The 19,557-nt window shown below is 37.0% G+C and overlaps 2 protein-coding genes across 2 annotated transcripts in view; both read left to right on the top strand.

Annotated features, from left to right (window-relative positions):
- The first annotated feature begins 578 nt into the window (after nucleotides 1–578).
- LOC135692204 (uncharacterized) lies at nucleotides 579–9,308 on the top strand. Its single transcript, XM_065210277.2, has 6 exons — nucleotides 579–909; nucleotides 1,957–2,056; nucleotides 2,683–3,607; nucleotides 4,165–4,262; nucleotides 5,076–5,474; nucleotides 6,470–9,308. The coding sequence occupies exons 1-6, from the start codon at nucleotides 737–739 to the stop codon at nucleotides 6,779–6,781; spliced, it is 2,007 nt and encodes a 668-aa protein (XP_065066349.2). The 5' UTR covers nucleotides 579–736; the 3' UTR covers nucleotides 6,782–9,308.
- A 129-nt stretch (nucleotides 9,309–9,437) lies between these two features.
- LOC135691988 (WD repeat-containing protein 90) overlaps nucleotides 9,438–19,557 on the top strand; it is a 48,191-nt gene continuing 38,071 nt past the window's right edge. The window contains exons 1-10 of the mRNA XM_089112007.1: nucleotides 9,438–9,992; nucleotides 12,376–12,467; nucleotides 13,754–14,072; nucleotides 14,618–14,818; nucleotides 15,773–15,946; nucleotides 16,309–16,394; nucleotides 16,612–16,683; nucleotides 17,224–17,358; nucleotides 17,954–18,040; nucleotides 18,718–18,786. Coding sequence (XP_088968133.1) covers nucleotides 9,980–9,992; nucleotides 12,376–12,467; nucleotides 13,754–14,072; nucleotides 14,618–14,818; nucleotides 15,773–15,946; nucleotides 16,309–16,394; nucleotides 16,612–16,683; nucleotides 17,224–17,358; nucleotides 17,954–18,040; nucleotides 18,718–18,786 — 1,248 coding nt within the window. The 5' untranslated portion in view covers nucleotides 9,438–9,979. The remainder of the gene's footprint in view (nucleotides 9,993–12,375; nucleotides 12,468–13,753; nucleotides 14,073–14,617; nucleotides 14,819–15,772; nucleotides 15,947–16,308; nucleotides 16,395–16,611; nucleotides 16,684–17,223; nucleotides 17,359–17,953; nucleotides 18,041–18,717; nucleotides 18,787–19,557) is intronic.

Below are 19,557 nucleotides of genomic sequence, written 5' to 3'. Positions count from 1 at the left end.
CCAGTAGAGACGGGATTCACAATAGAAAACGATTGGATGGGTCAGCTTCAGCCTGTGAATTTTAATGTTTAGAATTTTTATATTTAAAATAAAAAAACTTCTTAAAATATAAAATTCACAAGTTTGGTCTTAAGAAAAAAATTCCAAGTCAACCGTTACGTTTTCCAACTGTAACTGGATTTTCCAAACTTTGGGGGGGCGTTACGCCCCCCACGCCCCCCTATTATTTACGTGCCTGTTTCCAAAAATTTTTAGCCTATTGGTGGAAAAAAGATGGGCGGTGCCTGTCTTTACCTATTTTTTCATTGTAAGATATTGGATTGAAAAGTTGAAAAATTGTGATGAAATTCACAAAGTTTCCTGATTAAAGAGATAGTCTGTCTTATGTCAACAAAAAATGTTAGGGGATAAAGGCACTAAAACCTAAACGCTGTTTGTTATCCTTCTTCAAAGAAACTCAGCTCAGAATTTTGCCTTGTATGGAAATTTTTTCAAAGAACCCCAGTTCCAAAGTCAAACTCGCAGAATACGTCATACAGTAAACTGAAATAGAGGCTAACTGCGTACGAGGTCATTCTCAAAATTTGTTATCGAGTTTGTTTCTGGTGATTACGTTTACAAAGGACTGGCTACATTGTAGATTTTTTTATCATGCAAAATAGGCGAATAATTATTTTTATATAACTGTGAATTTGCTTATTTTATACTAAATACAACTAAGTAAGTCAGTGACAAAATGGGTATTGAGAATAGAACCTCGGCTCATAATTATGCCGAAAATGATGGACTTCGGTATCTGGACGGCGCAAAGTCGGGATATTATCAAGATGAGAGAGAAAAGCTTGTGTCTAGTGAAGAAAGCGAAGATGAAGTCGATATAGATACGTTACTTCAGAGACCAAATGCCTCGTAAGTATGAAAGTGACCGTTCAACTAAAAAAATATATTTTCAAGGAACGGAAGATGCGGTTTTTTGCCCAAGTGCCGCAACTACTAGGCCAAAGGGCTTCTAAACCAAACTTGATTCACTAGAGGTGTGAAGTCCCGGGTTCTCCTCAGGTTTTTGACAGCTGACACGAATAGCTCATACGGCAGCTCATATGACTCGCCTCGGTTAATAGGTCATTTTACCTGGTAACATTAGGCAGATATTTGTTTTTATGACCACTAATTTATTGATATAACTGGTGTGAAATTTTATTTGTACTAAGCAGGAATAGAGATGAAACCAGATAACAGCCGTATGAATAATGCATAAATGTCATATGAATAGACTTTTGATGCGTATCAACTCAAATTATTGCTGTCAACAACATAAATAATTAATTTTAATTGTGGTATGTATTTTACCTCACTTGCACCTGAAGGGAATTTTCATCCCACAGATATCGTTTAGCCCCTTCGGACTTGTTAAGGCAAAACTGGCAATTGGCAATGGAAACTTTGTCGCGTGCCCGCAATATATATTGCCTGCGCATTCAAATTTTCCATCCACGCACTTTTGCATTTTGGCCGTGCAAAGTCCCTATTTGAATACATTCCACATTATTAACAAAACAAATTTCTTAAAAGTGCCTGATTTCATGTGTGCAGTTGTGCAGTCAGGTGCGTGAACTTGCCCACGCAAGAAACAAAGTTTCCAGTCTGGAGTCAGTGCAATCTTTGTCCTTTTCTGTAATATTTCTTATCAAGTATAAACTTTGAAAAAATTTGCTTCAAAAGAATAGAAAGACAAGAAATGAATTTGCTTTGGATAGGATAGCCTGAATGAAAATCATGTTCTTTGGTACATAATAAACCATTGTTTAGTGTTAAAAGAATTAGAATCAGTAACATTAAATCTTGTTCAAGAAATTATTCTTTTTTGTTTGTTGTTAATATGTTGTTGTTTATATCATTCAAAGTTAATTTTCTACAAGTTGATACTGTATCTTAAATGTTCTAATCACATTGCAGATGTCATCAACAATTTACAGACTTTTCAAATGTTTTTAAAGCATTCATTGGCTCAGCATTGATTGGACTACCATTTGCTATAAGAAATGCTGGAATTGCAGTATGTATTCTATTGACATCTGGATATATTGTTATGAAACTTTGGTTTTTAATGCTTTTCAATTTCTGCCAGTGAAATTTTCTCAATTAACCTATTCTACTAATATCTATAAAGGAAATTGGAAAAGTATATTTAAGAATTGGCCAGACTTGGAGATCCTGCTTTTTGTCTTCAGACCATTATTAATCACTCAGAAAATTGTTGCTAAGATTAATAAGGGTTTATCTAAAACTTCACTGCATCAAACTGAGATAGGAAAGTGAAATTGTTTTGACACTTAGCTTGAGTTCCATGGAGACTATTATCTCAGGCTAAAAAGATTCTTTGAGAGAGCTTTACTGATGCAATATTTATTGATATTTAGTGTGTATATTTTAAACAGCTAAGCTTACCTCAAGCAAGGTGGTAGTTAATACCATTCTGTTACCTTTCATTTATCTTCCTTTTTGCTTTTCTGCCTATAGAGTTCAAGAATATATACCTCTCTTGTTTAAGAGTTTAAAAGGTTAAACTACCCTTCAAGTTTTGGTCCTAGGCCATCTTTGATTGTCTTTCTTTAAATATTTAAATGAATTTTTTGAATTTTCAAGTTTCCCTTTGTTGATATTGCCAATATCATTTTATAGCTTGGATTGTTGGGAATACTTTTTATTGCACTGGCCACAGATCATTGCTGCCATTTGATTGTGAAATGTAAAAGGCTTGTAATAAAGAAGATGTGTCAGCGTATGGTTGCAGAAGGCTATGTTGATAATCATATCGAAAGACAAGAAAAAATCCTTGGCAGAACATTATCTTTTGGACAGATCGGCAAGATTTCCATGGGACGACTTGGGACATTTCTTGTGAATACATCAATTCTGATTACCCAGTTTGGTTTCTGTGTAGGGTATTTTATTTTCCTTGGAAACACTACAAGATCTGTGGTATATGAATTTTTACATTACCAGTCAATTGGATGGTCAATTGTGAACAATTCAATTCCAGCGAATTCAACAATTTTCACTTCACTGAGTGCAACTCCACCAACATCAGTGCCTGCCCATGTTGCAAAGTCAGTGCTGCACAATTCTGCCTTGAGGCACTTGCGCTCAATGGATGGGGACTCAAATATTCCTGCTTTGACAAGTATCAATACTACATTATTCAACTCATCAAAATCTGTTTTTAGCAAGAATTCATCAGATTCGAGTAACTACATAGCAACTTCAACCCCTCTTTTGAATTTATCATTTCCTGCTACCTCATGGCTGACTAATGAAACAAAAAGTGAAAATGCAACCCAAGGCATCATTAGCAGAATCCTCACAACGATACATGAAAAGGTTTCAAAGATCAAAGAACATATTATCAAAATGAAGAATCCAATCACTCATAAAACTCTCCAACAGAACAAAGCAATGACCTTTGCATTGCTCTTGGTTGTCCCTGCACCGTTACTCATTTTAATTTCCTTCATCAGAAATTTGCGTAAACTTGGCCCTGTTAGTGTATTAGCAAATGGAGCAATTACAGGAGCATTTCTAGCTACAGGAATTTACATCCTTGTAGGTACGTACCTGTTAAAAGTTTTTTTGCAAAAACAATTGTTCTCTTTTGAGTGATTTGAAAAAAATTAGTCCAGCATTTGGCCTTCAAGCCAGTTTGGAAATGAATGTGATTGAAAAATTGGAATAATTTTGAATGTTTTTCAATGGATTTATTAATTAATGAAATGTGCAAACAAATCTAGAACTAGAATTTAAATATTTAGGATTAGAAGCAAATATTTAAAAAGGCTCAGACTTATTTTGTCATATTGAGGGGTAAAGCATTTTAAGACGCAATGCTATGTTTCTTTTTTGCTGTTTCCAATAGCTGTACCAATAGCTGCTGTTTCCTTTATGTTTTTGCATTTTCATCAACTTTTTGCTGATGGTTAAGAGTTATTTTGTGGGAGTTTGGTTGGTTTGATATGTATGGTTTTGGATAAAATGATGATAATACCTATGAACATCTAACTAGCCTGGTCTGGATTTTGTCCCAAAGCTGTGCCATTCTATTTCAAATGGTGGTTCATCTTGAATCTTTGACTTTTTTTGTGCATTCTGTCATTCTGTTTTTTTCAGGATTTGAATCACCACATGAAACAATCAATTGGTTTAACTGGATGAAGTTCCCAGTCTTCTTTGGACAAGTTACTGGTGCATTTGAAGGAATTGGAACAGTGAGTAATTAAGTCAAAATTGCAACAAAGTTTTTTTCTGATAGAAGTATTTTGAACCAAGTAATTTCATGATATAATGATGCACAAAACTGTTTTGTTATAACTAGTTTATTCATAATGTTAATTTTGGTAAGATAACTAATTTATTCATGTTGTTAAATTTTTGTAAGTTAAATGTTTTACAATTCAACAGAAACCACAAAATTTAACAGATGAAATCGAGCCTGTTTTAATTTTTCTAATCTGTTAAGAAAAGATTCCCACAGTTTAACAAATGATTCCCACAGTTGAGAAAAGATTAAGATTGAGTTATGAATTCTGTGTTGATCACTCTTCGTTTTGTAATTTTTCTTTGTGATTCTCTGGTGGGATAGCTGCCATTTTATGTTTTTGAATTGTTGGTTAGAGACTGATTATAATTCATGCAAGCGTGAACAAATTTCTCCCATGTTATTCTTCATCTATATCTGACTCCTATCGAAATAGCTTGATAGGGATCAGATTTCTACTCCATAAGCTTTTTCACAAACGAGACATCTTGCAGAAGTGTATGATTGAGGAATGCCTTGTATGATGTAACTGAGAGGTCTATTGATTGTTCATTTCCTGACTCCTATTCAGGGGCCAACACTTGGTCAAATATTGGGTGGGGGGCAAGCCTATTGTTTTAATAAGATGACGACACATTTCCCATTGTTTTTGAACAAAAGACCATTGTCCTCTAAAGTTTTGGGGGGGCCGTCGCCCCCCTCGCCCCCCCCCCCCCCAAGTGTCCACCACTGCTCCTATTTATCCCTCACTTTTTTTTCTTAGGTGATCCCTATTGAAGGCAGCATGGCTGAAAACAGAGGACGTTATCCCTGTTATCTACATATTTCACTTGTTCTTTTGTCTTCTATTCTTGGCTCTTTTGGAACACTAGGCTATCTACGCTACGGAGATGAGACCAACCAAATCGTCACTGAAAACCTTGAGGGATCTTTAATTGTTATTGCCCTGCGGTGCCTGTTATTTTTTGGTGTACTTTTCACCTACCCCCTCCAAATCTACCCAGTCATCCAGATCGTTGAAGGTATCATTTTTGGACCAAACAGCCGATGTAGTCGACGGTTGTACAGAAAAGGCAGCACTGTCAACGGTGGATACGAAGATTCTTCAAATAGTGACAATTTGGACGACGAAGACGAGGAATATGACCACGCTCCTGTTCAAGTAAGGACATTTGTATTTTTTATGTCAAAAGTAAACCAATTTTTTGGGAGATGGGGGTGTGGAGGCGTGTAGGAGGGGTGTGGTTGGTTGCAAGATTTGCTTCGTTCCAATACTCAAGGCCCACGCCCCGAAGTTTAACATGTGGGACCAAGGGTTCTTTCACCTTCTATTGCAGCTTTGAAATCATTTGCTTCGGAAGAAGTGGGGAGGCCATGGCCACCCTGCCCACCCCAGCCACCCTGCCCACCCCAGCCACCCTGCCCACCCCAGCCACCCTGCCCACCCCAGCCACCCTGCCCACCCCAGCCACCCTGCCCACCCCAGCCACCCTGCCCACCCCAGCCACCCTGCCCACCCCAGCCACCCTGCCCACCCCAGCCACCCTGCCCACCCCAGCCACCCTGCCCACCCCAGCCACCCTGCCCACCCCAGCCACCCTGCCCACCCCAGCCACCCTGCCCACCCCAGCCACCCTGCCCACCCCAGCCACCCTGCCCACCCCAGCCACCCTGCCCACCCCAGCCACCCTGCCCACCCCAGCCACCCTGCCCACCCCAGCCACCCTGCCCACCCCAGCCACCCTGCCCACCCCAGCCACCCTGCCCACCCCAGCCACCCTGCCCACCCCAGCCACCCTGCCCACCCCAGCCACCCTGCCCACCCCAGCCACCCTGCCCACCCCAGCCACCCTGCCCACCCCAGCCACCCCGGCCACCCTGCCCACCCCGGCCACCCTGCTCACCCCGGCCACCCTGCCCACCCCGGCCACCCTGCCCACCCCGGCCACCCTGCCCACCCCGGCCACCCTGCCCACCCCGGCCACCCTGCCCACCCCAGCCACCCTGCCCACCCCAGCCACCCTGCCCACCCCAGCCACCCTGCCCACCCCAGCCACCCTGCCCACCCCAGCCACCCTGCCCACCCCAGCCACCCTTCCCACCCCGGCCACCGGCATATTTTGATTACAATTTCACAAGATCTCTTTATACTTGCAGATTCCTACTTGGCCAAGCAACCTATTGCGGATGGTATTGGTTTTGTCAACAGCTGCTGTTGCTGTCATATTCAGATCGCAATTTGCTTATATTGCGGCCATCACGGGGTCCGTTGGTAGCTCCCTGTTGTCGTACATCCTTCCTTGCCTTTTTCACTTAATTCTTCAGCGAGGGAAATTGTCGAAATGGATTATTGCCAAGGATGTTGCATTTATCATATTTGGTGTAGTTGGTGGTGGGATGGGTTTGGCTGTTACAATCAGCGAGGTAGTCAGGACATTTGGCACCCATCATCAGCTCAAGCACAATTAAAGAATCGCAGCGACAGTAGCTTTTAGAATATTCGATATTTAACATTCAAGTGGGTAATGCAAGTTAACCTCTTAACTGCAAAAGCGATATCTTCATGAGGGGTACTTGTGCACTGATTGATTTTAAGGGCTCTTGCGTAACCGGCATGCTCAGCGGCAGCTGTCTTGTGAAATTGATTGTGTTTAATATTTTTATGCAGTACGATGATAGGCCGTATTTGGAATTATAGTCGCAAAGCATGCCGGGTGCGCGAGAGAATTCAAGAATCTGCTTGTCTATAAGACGTAGCATCCCTGCTTTTTAAGAGAGATAAAGGATGCAGTGATACTGTTGATGGGAAAAATTCGTTATTTAAGACATCTTTTTGTTTACGCGGTTTCTCTTTTCGTAGCCTCAAGTGAGAAGATCCTTTCTAGTAGATAAACCACAATTAAGACTAAGATTTCTCATGGAATACTAAATTTAATAAGCTGATCACCATTCTTGAAAATGTAATTTTAACATATCGTGGTAATCGGTATTCATAATCAGGGGCGGATCCAGAGGGGTGCGAAAGGGGCTCGAGCACCCCTCAGATTTGAGGAAAAACTTTTTGGGGATTAAAGCTTATTCTATCGCAATTTTGTTTATAATTATTTAAACCATTTATTATCTCTTTTACCGAGAAGTATGCACATCTCCTGAAATTGTTATATCCGCTTCAATGCCCCGTCTCACAACTGTTCAACATTGTTATTTCAGTCCATGCATTGAAGTGTTATCAAACTCCCCCTGGTTGTACTGTATAGCATTCTACAGACTCGGAAAGCATTGTCTCCTCTTATAACCAGCCACTTGAGGAACCCGTGGCCTGTAAATTATACGATTTTCTGCACCCGTGGAAGTGAATCTAGCCAATCACGGTGCCAGGTCGAGGAGTTCTAAACTTTGGCGCGAGAACCCATGGATTTCAAAATCCAAAACATCAAAGAATACCGACCAAACCAGGGGGAGTTTCTTCGCTTCAATCTACAGTCAAATGTATAGTGGTTTTATGACCAGGGGGAGTTAAGCTTGAACAGGTTGAGGTTGACCAGGGGGAGTTGAATTATGATACAGCACGCGACGAATGCTTAGGTGAAGTGCAAATTTGCAATATGTTTTCGTAGGTCTTTTGACGATCTTTACCTGGTGCTCGATGCTGTAACGGCAGAACTTGCAAACGCTTTGGTTTATATAACAGAACGGTTTCAAGTTTCAACTCCGTGTTTCACGTCTTATTCATAGACCATGAGGTATGATTTATATTCAGAGGATAAAGCCTGCCCGAGCCCTTGTTATTCTTTTGTTAATCATTCAAGAACTACATACAAAACATCTCAAAAACTTGCCCATAGTATTCTTGACCAAAAGGGGTTTTCTTCTTATTCCTGCTTACATTCCTACGAATACTTTTTTCTCTAAAGATTTCAAATTCATAAAAATACTCAAACCGGCAGGCCCATAGCGAAACGTTCAGGGCCTCATTTGTTTGGTTTGGTATCATATGTCAATGCATGCCATGCATGCTGTGTTTGAATCCCTGTGTTCAACTTTTGTCCGACTTTTTTCTATTGTTCTATTGTCTCTAATGACGTGCACTGCACTTCATGTTCAAGGGCTTCATTCCACCAGCCATGATCAAGTTCTAATAAATGGCTGCAAAGAGCCAAAAATTAAACTTTGCTTTGGAAATTTGTGGGCTCGGGCCTTTTGCCACTGCGGGCAATGATATCATATTTGACTACAGTTTCTATACTTTTGTACCCTAAGTGAATATGAGGGGGAGAGCTGCAAATTGCGTTTGGCATAAAAGCTGAAGCCAAAATTCCAAGTTCTGATCAAAGTGTAGCAAAAATTACTATATCAATCGCGGCATCCAGGCTTTTTAGTTTATGGAAGACTTTCATTTCATTATGGCTTATTAGCAGGGGGTACGGAGTTTGTGCATAGCAACACCCTTGGTTACCAAGCTTTACGTTTTAGCACCCCTCAGAATAATTTCTAGATCCGCCCCTGATAATGCAATTCTGATAAACATTTATGCTTTGTTTATAGTAAATACTTTTTTCTACGCCTAGGCCTGTATAGCCTGTGTTCCAGACCCCTAACTTGATAGTAGAGGATACGACCCTCTACTTTCAAGTTAGGGGTCTGGAGCACAGGCTAAAGCCTGTACAGCTCTCTCTATACGGCATCAACCACTTAAATAGTTACTGAACATTTTGTCCTGATCATAAAACTGAAAATTGACATAATCATGCTATTGGGTATTTAGATCTTACCTGAAATCTCGATCAATTGTATACTTAAACAATTTCAATTAAATAGATTCTTAAGCTAAGCGTTTCACGATTTGTTACTCAAACTTGTAAGTGGAGGGATTATATTAATAGCTTTTATAATTTTTGGTAAATTGGGTTATTTAATGATCTTGTTTGGATAATCTTTGATATATCAATTCAATTTTAATTCGTATCTTATTTAAATATTTTTGTGTCATAGTGAATACATTGTTCTGTTTATCGTCTGAATCTGCCTCGTGAAGAAAATTTCATGAAAATCAAAGTCCGTGCTTGCATCGAAGGCAGTGCTCTTGGTGAGAACAGAAATCGTGTTCTTTGCGATCATCAAACACAGGATCAGGATACTGTAATTTGTTTGAACGGATTTCCCCCTTAGAAATTAGGCTGTGGCGCAGGCCATTCGAAGAATAAATATGGTTTAAAATTAATGTTTGATGTGCAGTGGTAATGAAGAGTAGGGATCCAAGTTACCAGAGCCGGGACTTACATCAGTAAATGACAAATATCAGTACAAGTACTGTGTTGTATAGTGTCAAAAGCATTTCCCCTCTCTCTCTCTTTTATACGTTTTATATATTTTTATACATTTTTCAGATCTACAACCAATGTTTTTGGGAACAAAGAGTGTAGTATCTGCTACTTTTATCGAAATGGTACTGTTATACGGTTAATTTTTGATAGATAATTTTTTTATTTTCTTCATTTTGCAAAACCCAAATTTCCCACGGGGTCATGCTAGCAATGTTCTTGCTTCTCTCAGTCCCCTGTTGTTCGGAGGCGAAAAATGGCGCGCAAAGCAAAACTGGAACTTAGACTTTTCCATTAAGATAAAACCTTGCATTTGGTTTGATTGATTGAAAAATTGTAATTAAGAATGTCTGGAAAATGTAAGTATTACAATTTTGCATTCTGTATAAAGACCCTTTACGAAGTGCCTCATTTATTTTTGCTTTTCTTCCAAGAATCTTGCTTGTAGATGGCTAGGCCGCCGATGTTTTAATCGAAATGACAAATGATATGTTGAAAACATTAATTTTTGACATAATTACTTGACAATGCAAACGAATAGAAACATCCTTTTTGAGAATTTGGATTTATGCTAATGATGATTTACGATTATATGGTCGTTATGATATGTTGTGGTTACAAAATACGGCAAAGTCGTTATAGGCCCTGTATGTATATAAACATTTAAATGCATATAATGTGCAATATGTTGAAGCCGGACCAAGGACCACGAAGCATGTTATAGATCGAGGGGGTTCAAGCATTTGCGGGGGGGGGGGACTAAACATGCTAAAAACCAAAAGCAAGGCAGTTTGGTATGGTTACATTTTGTAAGTTATTTGGGGGGGGGGGAGGAGAGCTAAAGCTCCTCGCTTCCACAGTCCCTTAGCCAGACTATAAAGCAGTGGCGGATCCAGACTACCGCCATTACCGCTCGAGCGGTAGTCAGATTATTCAAAAAATTATAGAAACAAGGATCATTTTCATGTTTATCCTACTACTTTAATTAAACCATAATTAATTATTGAAAATATTTGATCGCGCTGCAAACCAAGGCTTTTTCCTAGGAACATGCCTGAAATTTCCACAGAGACAAAAATATTGTTTAATCCTTATCGCTATGGAAATTGCGTGCCAATTGCCGAGCCACATGTTTGCAAATAGAAGGCTAGCATGGGGGATGATGAAATCATGGCTTGCTAGCTAGGGGGGTTGAGTCGGTGTAGAGCGGATTCGAGCTGCACTGAGCGGTAGTCAGCTTGCTTAAACCAATCAAATCATCAGAAATCACTGCCAACCTGGGGGGATGCATACAAATTTTGTTGACAACCAATGAACAACCGAGTTGACTACCGCTCAGATGGGGGGTTGAAGTAGTACTGCCGCTCAACGCGGCTCAAACGTTACAGAAAGATGGGGGGATGCCTACATATTCTGCAAGTGGGCAAACTGTAACTTCAAAGCCGATGTGACCCATTATTCTGTACAATAAACAGCTATTCGTAGGAATATATTTTAAAATAATATTAAATTAAAAGTCAGGCCCACAATATTCGCCAAAAGTATGATTCTCTGTTTAACAAAAGTTGCTTTCAATAATTGCAAATTTTATCTAGCTTTTTAAACTTAGTAATTTTCAACAGGTCTGATTTTCATAAGTAATTGTCCGACTAAATGCGAGTTTTAGGCGACACTTCGAAATTCTGCCAAATGTATCTTTTTTTCTAATTCTATGGTGTTCCTCGGCTAAATGCCGTAAAATTTTTTTAGAATATCCATCCTCAGAATATTGAATAAGATTATTTATTTCTTCTCAAGCTTGTTGTAAGGATATATGAAATTTCAGTAAAGCACCGTTTGTCTCTTGAAAATGGTCTACATAAGAAATTATAGAAAGCAATAATCATTTTAGAAAACCGGGTGTGACCAAGAAATGGGTGTGGTCTAAAGGGTGTGGTCAACCCTCTATCTCATTTCGGCGGTAGTCAGATTTTTGGCTGGATCCGCCACTGTAAAGTATGCTGTGCACCACATCTCACCCCAATTTCTTAGACTGAACATTTTACAGTAGTCGGCTAAACATCAATGCAAAAAAAATCTTGAGGTCTCCCCTCAGTTGCGATACAACATTTCTTATATATGTAATACTAGGGTATGATGCAAGTTTAAGACACAGTACCATAAAGTGCTCATGAATTTTGTTGCTAGGCAGGATATCTTGTCTGTGCTTTCAGCTACACTATAGTTGACTTGAAAATGATATATTGCAGCCAAAATTTCTTTCACAAGTGGAAGGCTATTGTTTGCAGCAAAATTTTACTGCCACTGTCTCGTGTTTTTGATAACTATTTCCACATTTATTTCATTCATGAGTGACAAGCATGATTTTCACTGTTTGTTTTACTAAACATAAAACACAAAAGATAAAATATTTGTTTTTCTAATTTTGTACTGATTCACAGGTACCTTTTTGTGATTGCCATATCAAAAATGGAAAGAAATGACTGTGAAACCAAACTTAAAGAATTATCTAATTTTATTGGAATTTTTCAATTCTTGCAAATTACATGAATTATCAAACATATGCAACATAAAGAAATAAGATCAATTTTATGATAGTAACCTAACCTAATTACAACAATCTCATTATATTAAATTTGGTTTGATAACTTTGATTTTTTTTTATTAGGGCTTTTTAAAAATGTTTGGCTTCAATTTTTTAAAATGATAATTCTCATCTCATATAAGGACCTTATCTTTCAGTATGGCAACAGCCTTATGTGAACATTTTCAAACATTTCCAAGTGTCAGAATGGAAAAAGTGTTCCAAAGAAGGAGATGTTTCAACTATTATGGTAAGTTCTATATGGTTAAGCAAATCATCAACAACATACCACACAAACACCTGTGCTTATTGAGTAATTTGGGTACCTCAGAACTGGTGCGAAACAAATAAGATTCTGAAGCAAATTTTCAGGCCTTGCTAAAGTCCACAAGCAAACCGTGCCAATCAAATTACATCTGCAGGCACATCTGAGAAAGCACTCTTTTTCAAAATTTCTAATTGCTTAAGAATTTAGAGAAACAATTCAGCTATAGCTTTCACCATGTTAATATTAAGCCTTACCCCATTGTGGGAATGATTTACGTAGCAAAGAGAGAATAATAGATTTTCCTAACAGCAAGAACAAGATGTTCAAATATCTTGTTGTGATTATCTATTCTGTTGGTGTTGATGCGGCAAGCTATCGGTTGTATCAGCCATTGATTAAAGGTTTCCATGTACAAAAATCAGGAGAAACTACCAATCTGGGTGGAGCATGCAAGAGATGGAAACTGTGATTCCTGTTAATGGTCCAAATATTAAAAGAGCTGAAAGTATAATTAATTATATAATCAAACAATATCAGGCAATAAAACTGACTATCATTTTGTTTTTAAAATTGACTTTTTATCGGCTAACTGTTTGTATGTGAATCAATGGTATAGTCATCTGTCTGCTGACACATCAAATATTTTTGCTTTTAAATTCATTGTGTAAAAATAGATGTGCAGAGATCATGCAGAGTTTCTTTAATTACAGTTTCAAATAACCTTAACAAGTTAAAGTCTTTAGGACTGTCTAAAAGACTCCTTAAAGATCAAGGCAATATAAGACTGGGAAAACTATGGTGGTAGATTTTTCTTGAAGTCTCTTCTGAAGTGCTAGTGATAATGAGAACAGCAATATATACTGTTTAGCTCTTTTATTTGTTTACCTCTTCCTTCATCATTAATTGTTTAATTATGCAGCCATTGAATTACTTGATTTTTAGTGTTAAACAACAACTTCGGAATTATGTGTGCTTTTTGTTATTGACAGGTATAAGACATTTTCAGGCAACTGTCGTCTCTCAAAAAACTTTTCATCATAAATGTCGCACTTTCCTACTCAATATTTGTTTTACTTGTTTTGAAGGTGTTGTTTTACTTTCTAACAAATTTTCCTAGTGATCTTTTGCTTTTAATGTTTGAGCTTATGGATAAATACAATAAATTGATTGTAACAGCATGTCCATGTAATAAAAGTCTATTGAATAGAAAGTATGAGTGATTCTACAATAGCGTGTTTTTGGCACCTGTGGTTTTTCTTCTCTTTAAGGACAAAACACTTAAAGGGACTGTATACAGAATCTCTGGCTCTGTTCCTGCTGGCAACTATATTCAGTTCCCAAAGACAACTTCACAGTCTCTTGGTCTAACTGGTCACTATGTTTATTTTCTTTTCAAACCAATTGTAACAAAATATTTCGTGGTGCATCTGGATGTCGCAACTGAAGATGGAATTATTGTGAGGATTTCATTTTCAAATCTATTTAAAGAATTCAAGTCAACATCAACTTGGCTACAGTTTCCATTTATTTCAACTCCACCACCAGGCTCAGTTGAGGAGGCAACAACTCATAAATTGCCTCTTTCTTGTAAGTTCAGTTTTTTCTAATTATTTATTTGCAGATATTTTTTTGCTGAATTTGTGCATGACTTTTCCAATATGCTTCCTTGGAGATGTAGTAATTGTGGCATTATTAATGATGAGATTTACCCACTATTATTCTAGTTTCATGAACTGAGTCTAAGTTTAATGATGTTTTTAATCATAAATTATATTGAATTTGGAAAATCCTATGTAAAAGTTCTCTGTTAATTTACATGATGCAATTTCCATTTCATTTCAGAGAGAGAGTTTGGCTAACTGGAAACATTTCAGTTCTGCTGCTGAAACTTTTTCTTACCAATTTGATTTTGTTGCAAAGTAAAATGCTTGGTTTAAACTATAATATGTGAAACCATATCCTAAACATCTTCCTAAACAAACATGGTCAATCTGTTATGATACAGCTGACATGTTATGAAAATTGCATTCAGACAAACAGGGTCTGAATATCTAGAAGTGGGAAAATGTCTCCCAACCAAAAAACATATAACATATAAGTATATTTGATTTTCTTTCTTCCATTTTTGTCAGCAAAAGTTGGTACTGCACCAGTTACATCAAGATGGACTCTTTTCTGCATGGATCTTCATTATGTGTTGTCAGTGTACCTAAACCGGAAATATGCATACCTTAAATCACTTCGTTTATGTGCCAATATGATGGTTAAAAATGTCTTCACTAGTGACACCAACTACCAGCCAGGAATTTCCATGAAAGTTGCAAGAAAGACAGGTAGCACTTTAGTCTATTTTTTCTTCATCTTTCATTTATCATTTTCACACAGACATTTTGCTCTAGAATGTTTAGTTTTTATCTCCCTGTTACTTTAGAATCATTATGGTTTACCTGATTTCTAGGACCTTTTTTCTCCATAATTTCTTGGAAGCCTGCAATTATCATACTGCCATAAAAACATTATAAGTATGAATATAGTATATATCTCACTCATATATAACAATGTAATGGATATACATTGCAATCTTATAAATTTACTATGTTCATTTGTTCAAAATTACTTCAGAGGTGTGGAAGCAATTCACATCTTCTTGCAAGGATATTCTCATTTTTTAGATTTCTTGAAAATAATTAGCAATAATGATATTGAAACCAAAATCTAGTACACAAAATTTGGCTGGTAAATGCACCAGTATGGCATCTCTATCACAAAAGCTACCTCATCTGCTTCCTATATTTACTCATTCTTCTACTAAATAGTGCAGGACTTAATTCTAGTTGTTATATTCCTTTAGATTCTTGAGCAATAAGAGACTATATTTCATAAGACATTGTTCAATAAAACAAGCTGTTTACAAGTTTTTTTGTGCGACCACTCTAACTAGTGTGTGATGACATGTTTTCTTACAAACAACATAAGCAATGCCCAGCCCATTCATTGGTAACGACAAGGGAAATGGGTAACAGCTACACCAAAGCCACAGTACACAACACTAGTATCACATATTGACTACCAATTTTCTTAAAGACATGTTGATTTGTTGAATTTGACTATGTTGAGAAACTGAGAGGAAGCCAAAGACAAAATGCATAATTTACGCAAGGCTACACCTACGAAAGAATGTGAATTTGCAAAGCTTTAATTTTGGAATGCTAAAGGCTTGTATTTAGGAAAGAGCTTGTGCAGTGTCTTGTTAATTCAGATAGATTCTCTTTTCTTTTATATTGTAGGTCTCTTAGAAACAGGCTTCGTACCTCTGCCTAGAGAGATGAGTTTTCCTTCCGAAGATTTTGAAGACTGGAAAAAGAGATATGACTATGTAAAGTTTCCTGCAGAAGATGGGAGCAAATCATTTCGTGACGTCATCCCTGGAAAAGCGAGAAGTCCAATGCAAGCAAGAAAAAGTAATTTTATTAATTCGTTTTACAAAGACCAGGAGTAATTCATAATCAAATTATTTGCTTAATAAAAATTCGTCTTCGCAATTTTCTTTTTCTTTGCCTTCTCTTGTTTTTTCTTTATGTCGTTATTTTGCTGCTTCTTCGTTTCAGTTATCTTCTTTCCCTGTCTAATTATATTTTCTTTCTTTCCCTTGCTTCCTTTACCTTACCCTTTTTTATCTACGTTTCTCTTTCTTGTCCGTCTTTATCTGGGATTTTGATCTGGAATTCATATGCAAAGTTTATATGATAAACAATGTAAATCAGCACTAATTTAAAAAAATTGGTTTGTTCCATGTTTTTTATACTAGTTTATTATGCTTTAGGTACACTTGGTACCATCAGCCCTGGACCAATCGACAATATTTCACAGCAGATAAGCAGAGATGCTGGTCGCAGATATTCCGCCAAGGTATTTTTTATAGTTACATCTGCTCGTGGTCATTAACGTATTTGCTGAAGCGAAAAAAAATTCAACCTTTGTCAAATTGATCCACCTTCATCTGACCTGTTAATGATATTTAGAGATCTTTTAACGTTGGTAAGGCATGGAAGGATATGCAATATCGTGTTTTCTTAAGTTTTCCCATGCAAAATTATTAAGATTGTTTAAATTTTTTTCTTTGAAGAACTACTCAAAACAGGCGGTGAAATCAAGAGTTGCACTTGTCGACCGATTGGTGGCTGAAAAGGTATCAATGGTACGTCCCTTTTGATTTTATTTTTAAGTACATCTTGATTAAAAATTGGTATTTTATATGCAGAAGCTTTTCATAGTTGAAATCACTCTGTGCTTGTGTAAAAAAGTGTATGCTCGTTCCCAGGCTTAATTAGACAGACTTACCTGTTTTGCTGCGCAATAGATCCAGTCAACGTTTGTAAAGCTATTATACTACTTTAGCTGTGCCGCCATTGTTTCGTTATTCGAGTCCTTGTTTTTAGATATTGCCAGCTCATACCAGCAACGCTATTCATTTCTGAAATAAATGAACTAGCATTTTTATAAGAATATAAAGAACAGATCCACTGGAAAAACCTTTTTGAATCCGACCAATGGATACCCTGCTTTAAGTTTCTACCAACTAAGTCGTATCCTTGGACTTTGGAAACAACATCACGTGATCACATGCTCTTGTAAAATATCATCACGTGATAATTTGCTTCCTGTGAAACAGAATCACGTGATCACTTGTTCCTGTAAAAGAGTATAGCGTGATCATATGCTCTTATTTGTCACTCAGAAGCCTGTTACTGGCACTTTGCCTGAACTTGGCATCAAAACTTTTGAGGACGAGATTGCTGATCATAACGCTGTCCATATCTTCGCTGGTCAAAACGAACGACTTCACAGCCATGAACACGAAAGAAATATCGAAGTATGTATTATCTGCCAATTTGTTTGTCTTAAATATGATTTTAATAGGCAAGCCATTATAATGTAAACATCCCAAAGAAACCTATTCATGCAAGTATGATGAAAAATTGTCCAATACACAGATACGTTTTTGCAACTGAAAAATACCTAGCTTTTTATTACTTTGGAAACAACATCACGTTTTATTATGACCGGTAATATCGTCTAATTTATACGAAGATTAAACATAATTGACTGCCACTTTCATTTTCAAAAAACTGATTTGATCAAAATTCATTTTTTGTCCATTCCATGATGCTAGACAAATAATATTTTCGGTAATACAAAAGGACATTCGGTCATTTTAATAACTCTTCTATTTTTGTAGGTTTTTGTTTCAACTATTTTTTATAAGAATATTGTTTAATTCAGTTATAAGAAAATTCAGAATTCTCAGAGGCCAGTTTCGCGATGTTCATAACCGGGAATCTATAAGTGACATATATCGTAAAAATTTTGGAATCTTTAAAAATAATCTTATAAGAAAAAATGTATCTGCTCATATTTTCATTTGTAATTTCAATGATGGAAATTATTATGCTATTTTAATCATCAAGAAAGGAAAATCAAGGAACAGAGCAAAAGAGGGAGGAACAGAAAGAATTTCGGACCATATTGGATACCCGTCCCATTCATCTTTACAAGTATGCAGTCCTTCTTTACATCTAGTTGTTATAAAACTCATTACTTTTTATTTCTATTTGATTGTGTGGAAAAAATTAAGATCTAAAGCGATGCAAAAGACATCCTTGTTTCAAGTTCTGTGTTTTTATTATAAAGCAAAAGAGGAGGAATATTTTGAAATGCGAAACTGGCTGGTTATTATGAATTTGCTTTCTATGTCGTTTTAGAAGTAAAAATTTTCGCCACTTTGCATGAGCATCTCAGAACCATATAAAGACATTTATATTGATTGAAAGAAGATAATTAAAGCGCTCTAAATTTCATTTTAACCTTGGATACTTACCACTTACCAGTAAGAACCTTCTGCAGTTTTCTTGAAAAAGTTTCATATTTTATTATCCAACGAGATCATGTATACATATCTAGCACTTTTTTAGTTCATTATTTGAGCAACGTTAGAACCTGCTTTAAGTGAAAAATTAGAAGAATTTTTGAGAACTTAATCTTGTGTTAACAAAACAGCGATTTCACTTCAAATTTAATATTAAATGTCATATGCAACCAAAATGTTACGCAAAGTTTCGATTAAGTGGTCTTAGAAACAATCTACAGAATGAAGTGGTAGAAAAATCAATGGTCAGATTAGAACACAGCAGTTGCGAGATATTTTCTCTCACCAGGTGTTTCTATTTTGTAGAGCTTGCAGCCAGATCCAATACTAGCTTTGGATAAGATGATTGGGGTTGCAGGCGGCACAATGAAAAATGTGAGTTTTCCTGTCATTTTTAGTCAGCTAGGCTTTCTAACAATGTTGCGAGAAAAGTATTTCACCCACACGATTTCATAGTTGCATCAAATAAAAGCCAGTAACAGTAACATAAGTTCCAGTTGCCTTGTTAAAGATTCATTTCACCTTTAGAACACTAACACGGCTTCTGCCACCCTATTCCAGTTAAAAAACGATTTATTCCTCTGTAGATTTCACCTATTCTTATGAAAGTTGCTAAAACAAGTGAGATCTAATAGTAGTATAACGGCCTCCTTCCGTCCTTAGCTAATTTTGATTTAGTACCCGGGAGAACAGAGTCTCCATTATTAATTATCAGAAGCATAGTTAGAAACTAGTCACAGAAATATTTTGAGCGAGGATTGGAAATAGAAAACATTGATTGAACTGGATCCTTCCTCTCCTCCGCACCATTCATTCTTTGCCACCGCTGCCGTCTACAATACTATTTCCCTGGATTCAAGAGGCTCTGATACCAAGGGTACTAATTTAGCTATTTTTGTCTTGCTTTAAAAGATTCTTAACTTAATCATTATATAACATATATTATTAGTATATCAATCATATATATCATCATCATCATAATTCTGCAGATTGGGTATTGTCGATATTTACAGCTGTGTTCAATTCATGAACATTTCAATAACAAATTTGTAAACGATAGAAAACTCGATAAAACATGCTACTTAAATAAGTACATTTTGCTTGAATATACCAGAGTCAGTCAACATCAAAACAACAGTGTTTTCA

This window comes from Rhopilema esculentum, chromosome 13 (assembly GCF_057945365.1).
Source record: "Rhopilema esculentum isolate cy_ngs chromosome 13, ASM5794536v1, whole genome shotgun sequence".
In the NCBI taxonomy this organism is placed as follows: Eukaryota; Metazoa; Cnidaria; class Scyphozoa; order Rhizostomeae; family Rhizostomatidae; genus Rhopilema; species Rhopilema esculentum.
Note: the sequence above shows the minus strand (reverse complement) of the source record. Positions and strands in the feature narration are given on the sequence as shown.

Bases quoted from the DNA above. Each gene is read 5' to 3' on its own strand.
- LOC135692204 (XM_065210277.2), top strand. From the start codon at position 737: ATGGGTATTGAGAATAGAACCTCGGCTCATAATTATGCCGAAAATGAT. The intron at 3,608-4,164 runs GTACGTACCTGT...TGTTTTTTTCAG, and splicing joins AGGAATTTACATCCTTGTAG to GATTTGAATCACCACATGAA. The intron at 5,475-6,469 runs GTAAGGACATTT...TTATACTTGCAG, and splicing joins ATGACCACGCTCCTGTTCAA to ATTCCTACTTGGCCAAGCAA.